The sequence below is a fragment of the Hyperolius riggenbachi genome, chromosome 8 (assembly GCF_040937935.1).
Source record: "Hyperolius riggenbachi isolate aHypRig1 chromosome 8, aHypRig1.pri, whole genome shotgun sequence".
Classification (NCBI taxonomy): Eukaryota; Metazoa; Chordata; class Amphibia; order Anura; family Hyperoliidae; genus Hyperolius; species Hyperolius riggenbachi.
This window is the reverse complement of record NC_090653.1, coordinates 220408429-220426502: the sequence shown is the minus strand read 5'-3', so window position 1 is coordinate 220426502 and position 18074 is coordinate 220408429. Positions and strand designations below refer to the sequence as shown.

General features: G+C 42.7%; 1 protein-coding gene across 1 annotated transcript in view; it reads left to right on the top strand.

Moving 5' to 3' along the window:
• The window catches only part of MAPKAP1 (MAPK associated protein 1), a 245109-nt gene that overhangs the window by 102794 nt on the left and 124241 nt on the right, over positions 1-18074 (top strand). Inside the window, exon 5 of the mRNA XM_068247952.1 lies at positions 17264-17436. Within this exon, the coding sequence (XP_068104053.1) occupies positions 17264-17436 (173 nt within the window). The remainder of the gene's footprint in view (positions 1-17263; positions 17437-18074) is intronic.

The following is an 18074-nucleotide window of genomic DNA, read 5'->3' as shown; positions in this document are numbered from 1 at the left end:
AATGAGAATTCCCCCATGAAGAGATGGACTAGCCCAAAACCTGTCGGTTCTGTCAGATTTCTACTACTTACTGTAAGTAACAGCAACATAGGAAAACAATAATTTATGGCTCATTTTACTCAGAAAGAAACGTACTTCTTATTTGTAAGTGTCTACCTGTGTTTTAAATTTTTCATTTTTCCCGCAAAAGTGGTCCTTTAATTTCTACATTTCAACATTTTACTAAAACTCCCCATAATTTCTTTATATCTGTGTATTGAAGTGAATGGATCTGTTAGTGTGAGCAATAAGCAAAATTTGAATACTTTCACCCGTCACCTCCATACCTTTTACCCCTACTTCTATTTTCATTTTATTGTTATAAGCATCTCCATGCTCTCTCCTCCTCAACCCCATGTTATTTCCCAAATGGTCCTTAGCACCATCTCCCACCTCTGTAACGCAGCAGGTACTGTGATCTAGTGGTTCACAACAGCCAATACAGTATTTGATTATGTTTTAGTTTCCAGTTCCACGCAATCCAGCACTTCTCTTTTTGAAATTTCACTTTATTACAAAAAGTATTACAACCATTCAGTGGCAATGGCATGCTGTTTTTGGTACAAAATACAGAATTAGTATAAAATACAGAATTGGTAATTACAGTGACAAAGATAACATAATAAATAAAATGTATAACGTTTGCAAGATACAAAATAAATAACACATTCCAAGACACAAAATGGTGAGAGAGCCCTACTCTTGCAAGCTTAAAGAGACACTGAAATGAAAAAAAAATATGATATAATGAATTGGTTGTGTAGTATGAATAATTACTAGAAGATTAGCAGCAAAGAAAATATTCTCATAATTTTATTTTCAGGTATATAGTGTTTTTTCTAACATTGCATCATTCTCTAATCTGTGCAGATTACACAACACTCAGCATTCAAAATGATTCTTTCAGAGCAGTCTGTGAACTAATGACCTCTCCTCTGGCAGAGAAAAAGTAAATAGTTAACAAACAGTTGAGATAATAAAAGTCAGAAAACAGCCCTCTCCACCACTTTGAAAGTCATAGAGATTAATGGCTTTTTTGTATAGAGATAACAACTGCAGTTTCTTAACTCTTCCTGTACTAGAAACAATTAGACTGATGTATCTGATCTTAATGTTTTATTTCTTAGCTGTACTACACAAACAAATCATAATATCATAATTTTTTTTCGCTTCAGTGTCTCTTTAAATGGAAGGTTCAAGCAAAATAAAAAAAATGAGTTTCACTTACCTGGGGCTTCTACCAGCCCCATGCAGCCATCCTGTGCCCTCGTAGTTACTCACTGCTGCTCCAGTCCCCCGCTGGCAGCTTGCCGACCTCGGAGGTCAGCGGGCCGCATTGCGTACATTTTTACGCATTCTCGCTAGTGCAGGAACATTAACACATACATTTTTACGCGTTACTGGTTCAATGCGTAAATTTTTACGCATTGACCCAGTAATGCGTAAAAATGTATGTGTTAATGTTCCTGCACTAGCGGCAATGCGTAAAAATGTATGCAATGCGTCCCGCCGACCTTTGAGGTCAGGAAGCTGCCAGCGGGGGACTGGAGCAGCAGTGAGTGACTACGAGGACACAGGATGGCTTCATGGGGCTGGTAGAAGCCCCAGGTAACTGAAACTTAATTTTTTATTTTGCTTGGACATTCCCTTTAAAGGGATACTGTAGGGGGGTCGGGGGAAAATGAGTTGAAGTTACCTGGGGCTTCTAATGGTCCCCCGCAGACATCCTGTACCCGCGCTGCCACTCACTGATGCTCCGGCCCCGCCTCCGGTTCACTTCTGGAATTTCAGACTTTAAAGTCTGAAAACCACTGTGCCTGCGTTGCCATGTCCTCGCTCCCTCTGATGGCACCAGGAGCATACTGCGCAGGCCCAGTATGGTCTGTGCCTGCGCCGTGCGCTCCTGGTGACATCAGGGGAAGCGAGGACACGGCAATGCAGGCGCAGTGGTTTTCAGACTTTGAAGTCTGTAATTCCAGAAGTGAACTAGAGGCGGGGCCGGAGCATTGGGGAGTGGCTGCGCAGGCACAGGATGTCTGAGGGGGACCATTAGAAGCACCGGGTAACTTCAACTCCTTTTCCCCTGACCCCCCTACAGTATCCCTTTAAAGGGAACCTTAACTGAGAGGGATATGGGTGTTTCTTTTTAAATAATACCAGCTGCTTGTCAGTCCTGCTGATCTCTTTGGCTGCAGTATTGGCTGAATCACAGACCTGAAATAAGCATGCAGCTAATCCAGGCTGACTTCAGTCAGAGCACTTGATCTGCATGCTTGTTGAGGGGCTGTTGCTAAAAGTATTAGAGACACAGGATCAGCAGGAGAGTCAGTCAACTGGGATTATTTGAAAAGGAAAAATTCATATCCTTCTCAGTTTAGGTTCCCTTTAACTTCTTCCGTACCAGCAGTCTCTGCCCCCTTAAGGACCAGAGACTGCTGGTACAATAAAACGGCGCTTACCACTAATCGCTGCAATAATCCGCCATTCCAGCTGGTCACGCCACTCTGTCTTCGCTGCCGGTCCCTCTCTCTACCGTCTCTATGACGGCAGAGCTATGCGAGCAGGTCAGGGGCCGCTTTTATTGGCTCCTGACGCTGTCAATCTGTGTAAGCCAATGGGATTGACTTACAGTGATGACGGGGTCAGGAGCTAGTGAAATCTGCTCCTGACCGCTCACACTGCTCTGCCTTCATATAGACGGCAGGGCGAGTGATTTGTGGCAGGGAGACAGCGGCGCGATTGGCGTGAATGTGTGGCAACCATTGTTGAAATCTACGTCCTGTCAGACCCGCGCAGCCACAAGCAGGACGTAGATTTCAACTGCGTCGGTCTGGAACCAGTTAATATAATAATATAAAGACTTTTATGCGTGTGTATATTATAAATAAGGTCTTATGCACTTAGTTAAGTCACTTTGTGGAAGAGTGGGTCTTACCAACTCTATCAATTCTCTGAGTGGAACGTGAGTCTTTCATAAGCTTTGATCATCACTAATATTTGCCTGAATTTTCCTCCAGTCTCTGTACTAATATAGAATGTAGTCCTGTTGGAAAAAACTGGGGCCAACATTTTCAAAACATCTGATTTCCTGGAAGTTTAGGGAACCTAAGATAAATACTGGGGGATACTTGAAAAGATAAAGCCCATCTGCAAAAATTTTTATTTTGCATCCAGCAATATAAACTTGTGTAACAATGTGCCGATTGCATATGTTCCAACAATGAAATTTTATACTCGCTTTACGTGTGCAGTGTTTTGTTGCTCTTGTGTTGTCTCGGTTATCACATTCACTCTGCTCATCAAGAGTGAAAGATGTCAAAGGTCCCAGATGGATAAAGCCATCAAGGCCATCAAGATATCTTTCACTGTTCCATGTATACATTTTAATGTGCTTGAGGAAGGTTCCCTGGGGACCCGAAATAGACTGGTGCCGTTGCAATCTTGTCTGAAATTGTATTGTTGGAATATATGCAATCCGCACATTGTTACACAATTGTTATTGCTGGGTGTAAAATAAAATTCTGATATTTTGTGCAAAGACGATCTTTTCAAGTACCCCCTGTATTCACCTTTTATTATGTAGGGCTGAGGTGACCTCTCTTTGGGAAGTAATTTACATCCAAGATTTTTATATAATGTAGGGGACCTGACAGGATTTGCCAGGGACTTAATTTAGGAAGCTGGTTATCAATGTTAGTTTCTTATTAACCAGCAACTGGCTAGGAGTAAAGCCGAGGACTACAGACAAGGCTTTGTCCAGAACATTATCTGCAAGGTATATGTATGTTCTCTCCAAGAATGCATTCATTTCTGGATTTCCTCTGTAAGTTTTAGTTTCTTCTAAAATTCTATCCGGTATGTTAAGTGACTCTAACATTAAACTGTGATAGAGACAGATTATGAGCTTCAACAGGATTGGTTATTTAGACATTTTTCATTGTACTCTTGTCAGTTGTCTTATTGTAAAGAGATACAGTTAAGGGTTTTGTTTATTTTGTAAAGAAAGCTTGAGAGTCAATTTCTTTTAGACTAAATACTTTCTGAGTCTGCCCACGTGGTGTAAGTAAATTTGTCTTGAATAAAGCAAATTTACTTTTTCTTCGACCTGGTGCCTTACCAGGAGACTGTGCCAGCAGGAAGCTGTGCTCCACTTAGAAAGGCTGGAGACGAGCATATTTTTAGTGTTTTCATTTATCTTTTAATAGATCGCAATACTCATTACAAACCGTGTTGTCCTCTCAATTTTCAGCAGACCTCTGATAAAAATAAATGGCCTCTAAAACCACTATCTATCTCTATCTTATGTCTATAAGATTTAAAAAGAACTTGAGCTGTGAGACCTATGGATGCTGCCATATTCATTTCCTTTTAAACAATACCAGTTGACTGGCAGTCCTGCTGATATTTCTGGTCAGTAGGGTCTAAATCGCTCATCTAAAACAAGCATGCAGCTAATCTTGTCAGATTTGTCATAGACATTTGATCTGCATTATTTAAAATGAAACAAAAATGTCAGCCTCCATATCCCTTTCACTGCAGGTTCCCTTTAAAGTGGCAACAATGCATTAGTACCTTTGGCTTGTGTGTATCCATCTTAAAACATGAAAGGTCTACAACACAAGGCTATAAAATGGAAGACTGATTAAAATAACCTTGTACCTTTTTCTGGTTTGCTAGATTAATATGAACCCTTCTCTTTATTTTGCCAGCCCGTTCCAGAATGTGGAACACAAATGTGCGTGCTCTGTTTCATCTGAGGTGACTTTATGCCCACATCTTGCTGGGTTGGTAGATGATCATTGTGTGCGGTTGTTTTGTACTCTCCCTTCGAATCTGGCGCTCTTTCAGAATATTAATGAAGAAGGACATCTTTATCTGACAGCTGGAATGGGAATCCAGCTTAGACAGCACCTGTACCTCCCTGCCCCAAGTTGTTCCATCTCCATCCAGAGGGTACTCCACACCACTGGTTAATTAACACAATGATATGTGAGCCGCTGAATATTTATTTAATACATCGGCGCAGCAGCTGAGCAGATTTATGTCATTAGAAAAACTGGAAATGTTGTGGAATTAAGCATGCTTCTGTTAATTATAGAGATCCTGACAGAGCTTTTCTATTAGCATGGCCTCATATCATTATTCCCACCTCCCTTATAAATAAGAAGCAATACAAAGCGTTTGTTTTATGGGCAGTCTGCATTGGCTTCATTTCACTAAGGCTTCGGTTCGGTAGAAAAAAAATTAGGTCGGTAAAATACCTCATTCAGCATTTAGACTCTTTTCCCCCAAAACAATAAGATTTCCAAGCACGTGATAATAATTCACTGAAAATGTTGCTTTAACCCTTTTGCAGCCAATTTATTTAGAGGCTTGGAAGAGCTCGTGGTCAGTATTTTATTTCTTCTTTGTTATGTTTCCTTGCTTCTAATTAGAACTGCTTTAATGTGTAGTTATAATCACTTATCACTAGGGGGCAGTATGAGGCAATAAGTGCTAGTAGAGAGAGATCAAAGCATTCCAAGGATTTACAGCACTACGAGTTCTGCTGACTGAGTTAAAGGCAGTTCACTTATCTGAAATGAGATAACTCTACTGAAGCTGCTAATGGGTTAATTCACAAAGACCTGCTTGATAATGAAGTCTCACCAGCTGTGGAGTAGGTCTCAGCAGTAAGCTGTGATTCTTCTCTGACAAGTGATCTGCATGAGCCTTTCCTGCTTCAGTCTTCTTAGTAAAAGGCTTCCTGCCTCCCTTTAGATGTACATGCATGCCACTAGAGGACCTTCTTCTTTGTATCAGTACAGAGATCTGCACATCTAATGGGATATAAAAACGCCTCTTTGAATGTCTCCTTCTTCTGCTCTTGTGGTTTTTTTCCTTGTGATGTCCCACTTGGCATTGCAACAGATCAAATGGGGGTGAGTAGCAGGACTAGGTAGCTCTTACTATTGGCTGTTTCCTTAGGCCCCGTTCATATCATGGAACGCAGGCGCGTTCCGTTCGGAGCACAACGCACAGGAACGCACGTCATGTGCGTCTCTGTGCGTTGCGTGGCTGATCCCATTCACTGAAAGTGAATGGGACAGCCACGCGTTTTTACAAAAAATGCGTGCAGCATACGTTCCCGGACCGCACAGGTCCGGAACGCATGCAGTGTGAACATCAGACATTGCACTCTATGCAATGTCTGATGTCGTGCGTGTCGGCCACCTGCACGCGTTTCCAAAACGCGACTGGAAACGCGTGCAGTGTGAACGGGGCCTCCAGTTTACCAAATGCAGATTGCTAGTTACCGGCAGGTCCAGGCTGTTTTTCAATACCAAACATATTTAGCAAGCTTTAATCTTTGTGAATTTACATTTATTGATTTATTAACTGTGCAAGTTGGTTGATTACCTCACTAGTCGGTAATTTTACTATTCAGTCCGGGAACAACCTTAGTGAATTGGCATCTGGCAGGATATACAGTAAATCAGCGTTTTTCTGCATTACCGAATGTGGTAATGCTTAGTGAATTGAAATCATTATGGGTTTACAGTGCATAAGCCCCTTCCTCCAACTACCAACTGGAAAAGTTTATTTTTAGCATCAATTCACAAGGAAGCTACTCGTGTTTGGAATTATTGAATAGCGTCTAGTCAGATAGGTCATTGCCATTGTCTATGCCATATTACCAGCTATTGGCTGCAAAAGTATCTGTGCTGTTAAAGATCTAATGGACTTTTATCTCCGTGCAGAAGAAAATAGTTCTGAAATGTCAATATTAAGTTTTGGTATTTCAGGTTTTGTTATTTTTATGTATAATTCAATTTATTTTTTTTAAAGGACAACTGAACTCAAAGGGATAAGAAGGCTGTCATATGTAATTCCAGTTGCCAGGCAGTCCTGCATGCAGCTTGCAACTGAAGTCCAACTAGATAAAGTCAGACTTTATCTTTATTCTCTAATAAACAATACCAGTTGCCTGACTCCAGTGCTGATACTCTGCCTTTAAAGAGGAACTCCAGTGAAAATAATGTAATGATCAAAAGTGCTTAAAGGGACTCCGAGCTCAGAAAAAAAAGGAAAGTTGTACTCACCAGGGGCTTTTTCCAGCCCAGTGCTGGTCGGGAGGTCCCACGCCGACGTCCTGGCTCCTCTCCTTCTCCCCGCTCCAGAATGGCTGGCAGGCCGCAGCCCGGGCGACACTCTCCCGAGTGTCGGGCTGCTTCTTCCGCATATGACGCGGATTACGTCACACGCCGGCCGCCTCGTATCATCACGGCGGCCGGCGTGAAAGTACTGCGCATGCGCGAACAAAGCGCGCATGCGCAGTACTTTCACGCCGGCCGGCGTGATGACGCGAGGCGGCCGGCGTGTGACGTAATCCGCGTCATATGCGGAAGAAGCAGCCCGACACTCGAGAGAGTGTCGCCCGGGCTGCGGCCTGCCAGCCATTCCGGAGCGGGGAGAAGGAGAGGAGCCAGGATGCCGGCGTGGGACCTCCCGACCAGCACTGGGCTGGAAAAAGCCCCTGGTGAGTACAACTTTCCTTTTTTTTCTAAGCTCGGAGTCCCTTTAATTTTTACAATAATTATGTATAAGTGGTTGTCAGTGTTTGCCATTCTAAAATCTTTTCTCGCCCTGATTTACATTCTGACATTTATCACATGGCAACATTTTTACTGCTGGCAGGTGATGTCAGTGGAAGGAGATGCTTGCTTTTTGGGCAGTTGGACCCAGCTGTAAACAGCTGTAATTTCCCACAATGCAATGAGGTTCACAGACAGGAATAGCCATACAGAGTCCCTTGATGATCCGTTTGTGAAAAGGAAAAGATTTCTCATGGGAAAGGGGTTATCAGCTACTGATTGGGATGAAGTTCAATTCTTGGGTATGGTTTCTCTTTAATGCTACCGTATAAGTTGCTGGCCCAGAATGAGTATGTAGATCAGAGTCTGTAACCTGACTCCACTGGCTGCATGCTTGTTGCAGGTGTATTTTAGGCCTATAATCAAAATAATCAGTGAGATACTAATGTTATGTTAATGTTATGTTAATTTTATGCAGACTTATCTAACCTGGCATAAGATCAATGTTTTAGTGGTCCAAATCCAAGCTGCATAAATGTCCTTGAAATTAATATAACATTTGCATTAACTTGAAATGAGCATCTCGTTGACCATCTCTTCTTATAGCTGCCAGAGTTAAGGTTCCCATACACTTAAACGATTTCCCGCTGATATACAGCTGTAACTACTTCTACTTCTGTCGGCGTCTAGTATGCCGGGAACGGTCTTGTCTGCGGCTCACAGGGGTCTGTCTCGCGCGGGCGCGCGCGGAGACAGGACCTTTATGCTAACAGAAGGCGCGTCAGCTGACCTGCCGGTCGGCTGACGTCGGGGATGACTCTCGCCGCTCAGATTGTCGGAAATCCGAGGTGGGAGTGGCTGAGAGTCTCCCTCTTCCTCATAAGCCTTCGTTTGCCATTCAGTTGGTGTCTGCTGTCGTGAATACTTACGTGTTGGAGCTCAGACCTTAGACTAGATCCAGGTATTGAAACCAAGGACTTCACACCAAGACTAGGATTATTGTATATTATTGATTACCTGTGGTTGACTCTGGCTATACTCTGACTTTGCTTTAGCTTACTGATTCTGTACTTCTGCCTATCTGCCTAAAGTTACTGAACTCCTTGCCTGATTACTCTTCTACCTTCCGATTTCTGTACTGATACTGTCTCTCTGTTGCCGTACTTAGCCTGTCTGACCATTCTGCTCACCAGTGGGCCCTCGCCACTGGTGAGGTGTGCTATTACCTTTCCAGCCCCTCTGGAAAGGTCTGCTCTCCTTAGATTGTCACTTACTGATAGTGCGTTACAAGCTCCTCTGGTAAGGCTTCGCCTAACTATCCAGTTATCTTTATTGCTAGTGTTCTCCAGCTCTTTTGGAGAGGTTTCTCCTGATTCCTTGTTGTTGTACTGTTTCTGTGGGTGCCTTCCCAGCCCCTCTGGAAAGGTCTATCCAAACTATACAGTCTCCAGTACTGATAGTCCCTTACCAGCTCCTCTGGTAAGGTTCAGCTAAACTATTGAGTTATGGTTGCACCAAGCACTACACACTTGACATCCTTGTAGCTATACCAGTATTATTGCAGATTCTGCAGATCACCATATAATCAGGTATAGCGTCTGCATTATTGGTGATTCTGCAGTTCACCATATAATCAGACATCTGAGTTGCTACACCCAACCGTTACAACAGCAGATTCGATCACTGTGATCGAATCTGCTGTGAAATCCTTATGTAAATGTTGACCGTTCGACCGATTTTTCCCCGAACTGGATCGATTCAGTCCATCTGTCCAGCCGGGAAATTTAGCTTGATCGCCGGTGGGTCGGGAGCGCAGCGTTCGATACAGCGACGACCGACGCAGCATAGCGGCAGCAATACATCACCTGTCCACCGGTGCGAGTCCCAAGGTTTCTGCAGTTTCTCACTTCTTCCAGCGTCTTCTCCGTCTTCACTTCCTGTCCTGTCCTGTGAGAAGGTGAAGTTCAAACAGTAGAGGGTGCTCTACTGTTTGAATTTCCTTGTCATGGGACAGGAAGTGAAGTGAAGATGGAGGAAGACTGTGAAAGAAGTGAGAGACTGCAGGGACCTGGGGACTCGCGCTGACGGACAGGTAATGTATAGCGGCTGGCCGGGGGAGCAGGGGCAGAGAGGCAGGCGGCAGTTCCACAGGTTGTGAATCGATTTCAAGTTCATGCTTAAATCGATTCAAAATCTGTGTGCAGTGTATGGGCAGCCAATAGATCCCTCTGTGATCAGATTAGATCAGAGAGAGATCTATCTGTTGGTCGATCTGGTGGCAATCGACCAGTATACTGGCTGCCTTAAGTTTGGCACAGCTTGAAAAAAGCTCGTTATCGTTGCAAATATGTACATGTAACCTGTTTTTCACCATTGTCTTTAGCTGATTTTTAGATTGTACTTTTAAATAACTGAAATGGGGTTTGATCGCTGCATGAACCTTCGAGACATTGATATGACCCCTAGTAGTAAAAGGGATATGAAATGAAAGTTGACTGGGATTTTAAGTCTTAGGCCCATATGCAATTAACTTTTTCACCTGAGTTATCTACTAGGACAGGGGTGCCCACACTTTCGGCTCGCGAGCTACTTTAAAATTTGCCGAGTCCAGGAGATCTACCAACATTTAAAGTGTTGCAGACAACAGACAACATTTAAAGTGTACCCGAGGCGGATTCAGGGGAGCCATGTGGAACACAAAGGCATTTTCCCTGCTCTGTGCCATGCCACTGTGTCCCCTAAGCACTGATCCATGCGCAACACCACAAAATTGCCGTCATGCAGCTTTTCGGCAGTCTTGAGGGAAAGGGGCATCCCTTGCAGGTGAGGCACTCCTGCAAAACGTCTCCTCTGGGTGTAAGGAACGGCCTTTACGTCCTCTCATTGGCCCTTTGTCGCCTTTCCCCCACCCGTTCCCCACCTTTCTGAGTTTCTCGTATGAGAGCACAGAGCTCAGTCTGCAGCGTTGTGACCCCTGAAAATGAAAGTAAGCCATTACAGCCTTCAGGGGGTCTGGGAGCGGCAGTGGTGGATGCTACCTGTTCCAGCCTGCCCCCCAGATCAGCTTACCCCCTGGATCAGGTAGTATGTTTTTTATTACTAAATGACAAGTGTTATTGTTGCTTTCTCTCTCCTCATTAAAGATATGTGATCACTTCCTGTCAGAACAGGAACTAAGGTGGATTCCCTCAGGAGGGGATAGCATTGTAATCAACTTTCACTTCATGTAAAATGACGTTTTCCCTGAAGTTGGGTTTAAAATATATAACATATCTTAACAGGAGATTGAACAATTCTTGTTCTGTATTTGCTTCAGGTTTGGTTGTGTGTTTTGTTTTCTTTATATATGCAGCGAGCAAAGGAACGATGTAATATTTGATAATGCAAGCCCATTCACCCCCTCTTTTGAACGTAATTAACTTCTACACTACGAATGGCTGGAATAAAACATGAGCGTTAGTTCAGCCCTGAAGCTGATGTTGTAGTGATGATTGCAATGGAGATAAAGTATTTCTCACGGCAGATTCTGCCTAGTGGAGCCTTAAACCATCTGGCCCCATAATTAAATAATAGCTGTGGTACTGAGCGACGCTGGGTTCTCCTCCATCCCCCCACCCCACCCAATTTACAATGCAGAATTCTAATTGATAACAAATGATTTGATCTGCCAGGAAATCTTGTACATTTGATAAGATGTTCACTGAATCCTTCCGGTAACCTAGTAAGACCTTGTGTGCTTCCATTAACATTTATCAGAGCAGAGGATTCTGGGAGTCTAGATCATGGTCCATTGTATGTTTCTCCTTGGTGTTAAAAAGGGGACAAAGAATCATTGATGACCCATGACAATAAAGGCTAAAGCCCCTAACACAAAACTTCCAGTTCTGTTGATTGTTTTCCTTATTATAACATTAAGGAGCAGTGTACAGTTATATAGTGTATATTTATAGTGAAGCCCATACATTTATGTGTATTTATACCTATGTAACCTGCAAGTGCTTCTCAGTGTTGCTTGGACATCAGCAGTTTGAGCTGCATCGCATTAACAGAGCACTTTCCCAGCAAGTCTAGAATTAAATTGTCTTAGAGGTCATTTCAAGAGTGCTCCAAATTTGCTGTATAATTTAGGAGCATGTTAATGACTACACCGTAACCTTTCCACAAGCCCCATCAGCCGGTAATGGAGAAGAGGAACACATTCCCCAGTAGACTTTCATTAAATCCTGCCACACGTCCAGAATTGGTCGGGGAGGGGTGCTTAACAGATCTGTGCCCCCCCATTCCTCACATCACCCACTATGTACATGTATCTCCAGGCAATGCCTTTTGTAGATATCAAGAACAAGACTTTTTTTTAACCCACCATGCTGCAAAAATTAGGTGATTTTTGTTCTATATCCCTACTTTTATATACAAGGAAAAATGATAAAATGTAGGTGTAACTTACTATATATATATATATATGAGAACATTTTTTTAAATTAAATACACTTAAAGAGGACCTGAGGTTGAGTGATTTGATAAAAAACAAGATACTTACCTAAGAAGAGGAAAGCCTCTGGATATTTTTGAGGCTCCCTAATTCCTCCTTCAGACACACAGCAGGGGTAAAGAGGTGCCCAGATAGAATAAAATTAAAAGAACACTATCGATCTACATATTTTTTTAATTGAGATAGGAAATGTTTGGGAAGTGCTGCTAAGTACTGGTGTATACATTTCACTGGCAACCTCTTTGTTTACTGTTATTAAAATACTATCAAACTTTACTGACCCCAAAACTGATGGCAGAATGAGCCATGAGGAGAGGGGAAATTCCCCTGACACTTGATCAGTTAACCCTGTGTGTAACTGTGTGAGAGAGAGAAAGCTCACAGCTTTTGTCACAGCTTACGGTTTTTGCTTTCTGAGAAAAATACTCTGTAGTCTGATATGCAACACTGGCTGTGCATTGAAGCAGACACCCCTTCTGCAATTGATTTGTCCCAATATAGCTAAATTCTACTCTCAATAAATTAAAGCTTTTGCCTCTGATATTTAACATGAAAAGTAGGAAAATGTTTACACAGCTACTTAGACATTATTTGTACATTGTAATTTTAGAACACTTGGGCATTGATAGTATTCCTTTAAGTTAAATTAATTAACTACTTAAATATAAGTAAATGAGGGGGCTTACCTCAATAACAACGGTCATATGCGACAAACAAGGTTTATTATGCACAAGCAATGCATTTCGTGGGTGCAAGCTCACTTCCTCAGGCCAATAAAGTGCCTGAGTAGTAGTAGCCAATAATCTCTAATATTGGAAGACTTACACCCATCCTCCTTCAGACCATTTCTGCAGCCCGATACCCTCTGGAGGTTCATGTCTGCACTCTTCTTCATGCATAAGTGTGGCCATGCTGCACCCGCCCAAGTACGGCTGTGGCTGCACAATAGCCTGGAACAACTCCTGGACGAGGAACTCTGGCTTTTACTGCACAGTTGCGGCTGTACTCATACAGGCAATGTACAGCCATGGTTGTGCATGAAGAGGAGCGCTGCCATGCTCACATACCCAACAAGCTCTTGCATTAAATATTCCAGGGGTCCGTGCCCGTCAATGATTGGGCCAAGAGCACGTAGGAAGCCTCTGCAGGATCAGGGGCTTCCCTCTTCCTAGGTAAGGATCTCATTTTTTTTTATTTGTTTTTTAATCCACTTTGGGTACGCTTTGAAGAGTACCCCTCACCAGTACAGAAAACCCTATACCTCCACTACCACGTTTGTAACATACCATATATACTCGACTATAAGTTGAGAAATGTAGGACTGACTCAAAGTATAAAAGTGTAGGGGTTGCCTTATACTCCGGTCAGTCCTAAAGATGTCCCCACTTGGAGGGAGGGGACACATCTTTCTCTCTCTTCCCCTCTTAAGCAGCCATTGTGCTGTAAACTTTTCTCCTCCCCTCCTTCCCTCTACATCACCATGCAAATGGGGGCCACCTCTCTCCCTCCCTCTCCCCCCGCGTAATATAATGCATAGTAAGTGCCGCAGTGGAAGCCATCGCTTACAGATCCATCGCTGAGTGCTGCAACCTCTCTTCTGCCTCTACTCATGCCGGTCCATGTGCATTAGCACAGCTCTTGCTCATAATGTCACGACACATGAAGTCACATGACATCTGGAGCCGGAGCTGTGCTAATGCAGGTGTGTGTGTGTATGGGGGGGGGGGGGGGGTATTTGAGGGAGTGATGGCAATCGCTTGGGGGCCCAACAAATAAATATGAGAAGAATGTATCCTTTACTGTGGAGAAATGAGATTGCCGCTGATCATTCATGAAAACAGACCAGTATGCTGGCAAATCTTTCCAAAACATGAGCGCTTATTAGATTGTAATATTGCCTGAACTGGTTTAACAACTGCAAGGAATTCCGTAGAATTGCCAGTTTAATTACTTTGGCTGAACTTTAAACCTTGGTACTGTTGGAAACAGAGGTGTCGCCTAAGTAGCCAATCAGGGATAGACATTCATTGTTTTTAACCTGCTCAAGAGAAGTATGATAATTAGAATCTAGTCTGTGAGTAGCTCCTACTTATTATTACGCTTGTTTCAGTGGATTAATGTTTTCTCATCTTTAAATAGAAATATATAAATGGGAAAGTGATTCTTTAGTAGTTCATTGTGTTCCTCCTATAACTGCAGTCATTTTTTTGCATCAGTTTACACTGTAAGACCAATTGGTCCCACCACAACTACTGGATCTCAGAAAGAGTTAAGAACTAAACTCAGCCTTGTTTGGCAATGTAGATAAGCAACAAATCAATTTTTATGTGGCTGTTTTCCTTTGGTTTAATGTCCAGATCCCTAATGAACCCGCTTACTCCCGATGCAAGTTTATTTACAAGCCTGTAAAAGAGAAGGAGAAAAAAAGCGACTTGCACTTTATTTCACAGCGTGATATCATCTCGGGGCATAAATAATGACATGGAACAAAGGCATCGAGCGCAGGGCTCAAAGTGGTTAGTATTGGATAGTGATACTAGTATGAGCAAATAAAGCTGCCAGGACTAAACAGTGACAGTAGAGCGAGGCAGACTTCCTGAGCAGATATGTAGACTGTTCTTTTCACTGCGGTGTTCGCCTGCACACAGTAACTTTGTATGTTTACCTGTATAGTCCAATACTTTACACTGGAGCAGCACTGCCTCAGTAGTTCACACACTTGCATTTCAGGTCCTGGGTTCTCTTAGCCGGTTGCTACACCTGGCTAATTTTAGTAAGCATCCAGCTTTCCTCCTCCTCCTCCTCCTATGCTTTAAAGCGGAATATAACCCTGCATTTCAACTTTGCTCTAAAACATTATTTACAGCATATTATATGCAAAAAGCATTTTTTTTTTACTAGACCAGCATTGGAAGGGTTAAACACAGAGGTTTTAAGTTCCGTGGAGAGATATGCAGAAGTTCAGATTGTTACATTCTATTTAGTTAAATGTATCTATTGAGAAATGTTACACACTCTTTGGCTGTCCTCGAGCTCCTTCTCAGTCAGAGAGAGTGAGTCACATTCAACACTTAGATACATTTATGTAAACAAAATGTATCTATGTCAGCTTCGGATGCGTCTGCAGAAATCTCCAGGAACTTTAAAGCCCTGTGTAACCCTTCCAATGCTGGTCTAGTAAAAACAAAATGCTGGTATCATATAATATACTGTAAATAATGTTTTAGAGCAAACTTGAAATGCAGGGTTATATTCCGCTTTAAGCAGAGTTTCGCCAGCCCTGCATTTCCCCGTCACGCCCCGCCCGGCTACTTTTACATGCCACCCGCTGGAGAAAAATTTGGGGAGAACATAGTGCATGTATTGTCTCTGTGTTTGCCTGATAGTACATTGCAAGGCAGACACTTTAAGACACACCCCTAATCATGCCCCTGCCACATCCTCTAGTCACTTATATCGGAAAGAATGCAGAAGCAAAAGACATTTTAAAATTCAGACCATGGCGGTCCTCTCAATCATCCTTAGTTTTCCTTCATTTTAACCATTTCCGTACCAGCAGTCTATGCCACCTTAAGAACCAGAGACTGTTGGTACCATAAAATGCCGCCTCCTGACGAATCGCCGCACATACCCACCGTTCTCGCCAGTCACGAAGCTGTCCCATCGCCACAGGTTCCTCTCTCTGTCGTCTCTATGACTGCAAAGAGCGCTGTCAACCGGTCATGCGCTGCTTTCATTGGCTCCTGACGCTGTCTATAAATGTGAGCCAATGTGATTGGCTCACAGTGATCACACGGTCAGGAGCCAATGAAAGTGACTCCTGACCTGCTCACAGAGCTCTGTCATCTTTTAAACGGCAGAGTGAGCGAATTGCGGCGGGTGCAGAGCGGCGAGATCGGTGGTAACAGAGGTAGCGCGGAGAGCCGAAGCAGTAGAATATACGTCCAGTCAGAGCCGCAGCACCACCTGCTGGACGTAGATTCGTACTGCTTCGGTCCGGAAGCAGTTATCATTTAAAAATGAAAACTATAAGAAATATATCAATTTAAATGATAGAAATAACATTTAGAATATATTAAACACATTTTTTTCCCAGTAGAAAAATGCATAGATTTACATAGATCTGTACATAAGTTCTGAAAGAGAGACAAATGAGGAAAAGAGAGGGACAGTGGGATTTCATTCCCAAAGAGGGACTGTCCCTCTGAAAAAGAGACAGCTGCAAGCTATAATGAGAGGGCTATTACTACTTTCTGGTTCGTGTAGTCTTACCTGAGAGATGCTATGCGCTGATAAGGACCAACAAGTTTGAAACAGCTGTATGCATGTTGGATTAGCAAGGCTCTGTAACATTTATAGCCTATAGGCACACACTGCACACCAGTGGTTATGGATCTTTGTCTAGCTGTTAGGGACATAAAGGAATGATTTGCATGTTCAGTAGTGGTGCATCATGGGAGATCCTTCTTGCTCACTTAAAGCTGAGTAATTGCAGATACCTTCTAGTTTAAGAAGTCACATTTATATTTAGTGAAAACTGTTTTCTTCATCCTCTTAAAGTTTTGTGTGTCTTGGCCTGAGTTCAAATGTTCTTTCCGAGGGGATTTCTAGCGCCCCTGCTGTACTAACAACGGTAAGCAGGTTCCCCGGCCTGTTATTCCTCAGAGTGACTCTTATGTTTGGATCTGTCAGTCATGTAGTCTGTCTTTTGAGATATCCCAATGGCTAATTGCCAGGTATTAATCAGAATGGATGTTGAATAAAGCAAATTCTTTAAGCTAACTGGCTAATAATTGAATATCAACATTGTATTGCAGCAAAATGATGAATAGGATATTTTTTAAATGATTGAAATGTGCTTGTCGTTACAGTACAGCCTGCTATATCATTTCTCTGAATTTAGCTAGTGGTCAATGATGGGAGGAGTTGGAAAAACAATAGATGTAACACTACATCCACAGAATCCCTTCATTACAGTAGAAACCATGTGTCTACATGAGGACTGTGAGGCCTGAAAATCAGACTTGTTTAATTTTTGGATTAGCTGTGTTAAAAATAATTTTGTGTTTTCTCTGGCATTTGGTTTTCAGCATTTTTTTAATGTATTTTTTCCCCTTTTTATTGGCGTTAACAGTAACATTATGTTGTTTATTTCCAGGGCCACGTGGGAACCACTGCCACCAAGAAGATTGATGTCTACCTCTCCATGCAGACCAGCCAGGACAAACTGCTGCCTATGACTGTAGTCACTATTGCCAATGCCAAGGTTCATGACCTGATTGGGCTCATCTGCTGGCAATATACAACAGAGGGACGGGAACCAAAACTAAAGTAACCATATATTTTATTGTTACGAGTTGTGGGGCATATATTTGTGGTGTTAATTTAGAGTCATACTTGTCTAGAGTTTATTCCAGTAATTGCTCAAGTGTCCATGTAAATGCCAGGTATGCTGTTAGACTCTGAAGTCTTGCACATACATGCTTGCAGGTCAGCCAGCTAGACAACATGGTAGACTACTTATGTCAGTTGTAGCTAATGGGTGAAATGCATGTTAATCAGTGTTAAATCCTGAGACATAAAATACAAAATAAGCTACAGATTTATATCCCAGAGGACTAGTTACTCCAATGTAAACTAAAACATGGTTTTAGTTGAATGTTTTGGCCAGCATTTGTGAACCTGCATATTGTGATAATGCAGGCTCTATAACCTAATATTAAATAGAGACATCCCTGTAGCCTGCTGATGAACAAAAAGAGAGTATTAAAGAGAACCCGAGGTGTGTTTAAAGAATGTTATCTGCATACAGAGGCTGGATCTGCCTATACAGCCCAGCCTCTGTTGCTATCCCAAATCCCACTAAGGTCCCCCTGCACTCTGCAATCCCTCATAAATCACAGCCATGCTGTGAGGCTGTGTTTACATCTGTAGTGTCAGTCTCAGCTGCTCCCCCGCCTCCTGCATAG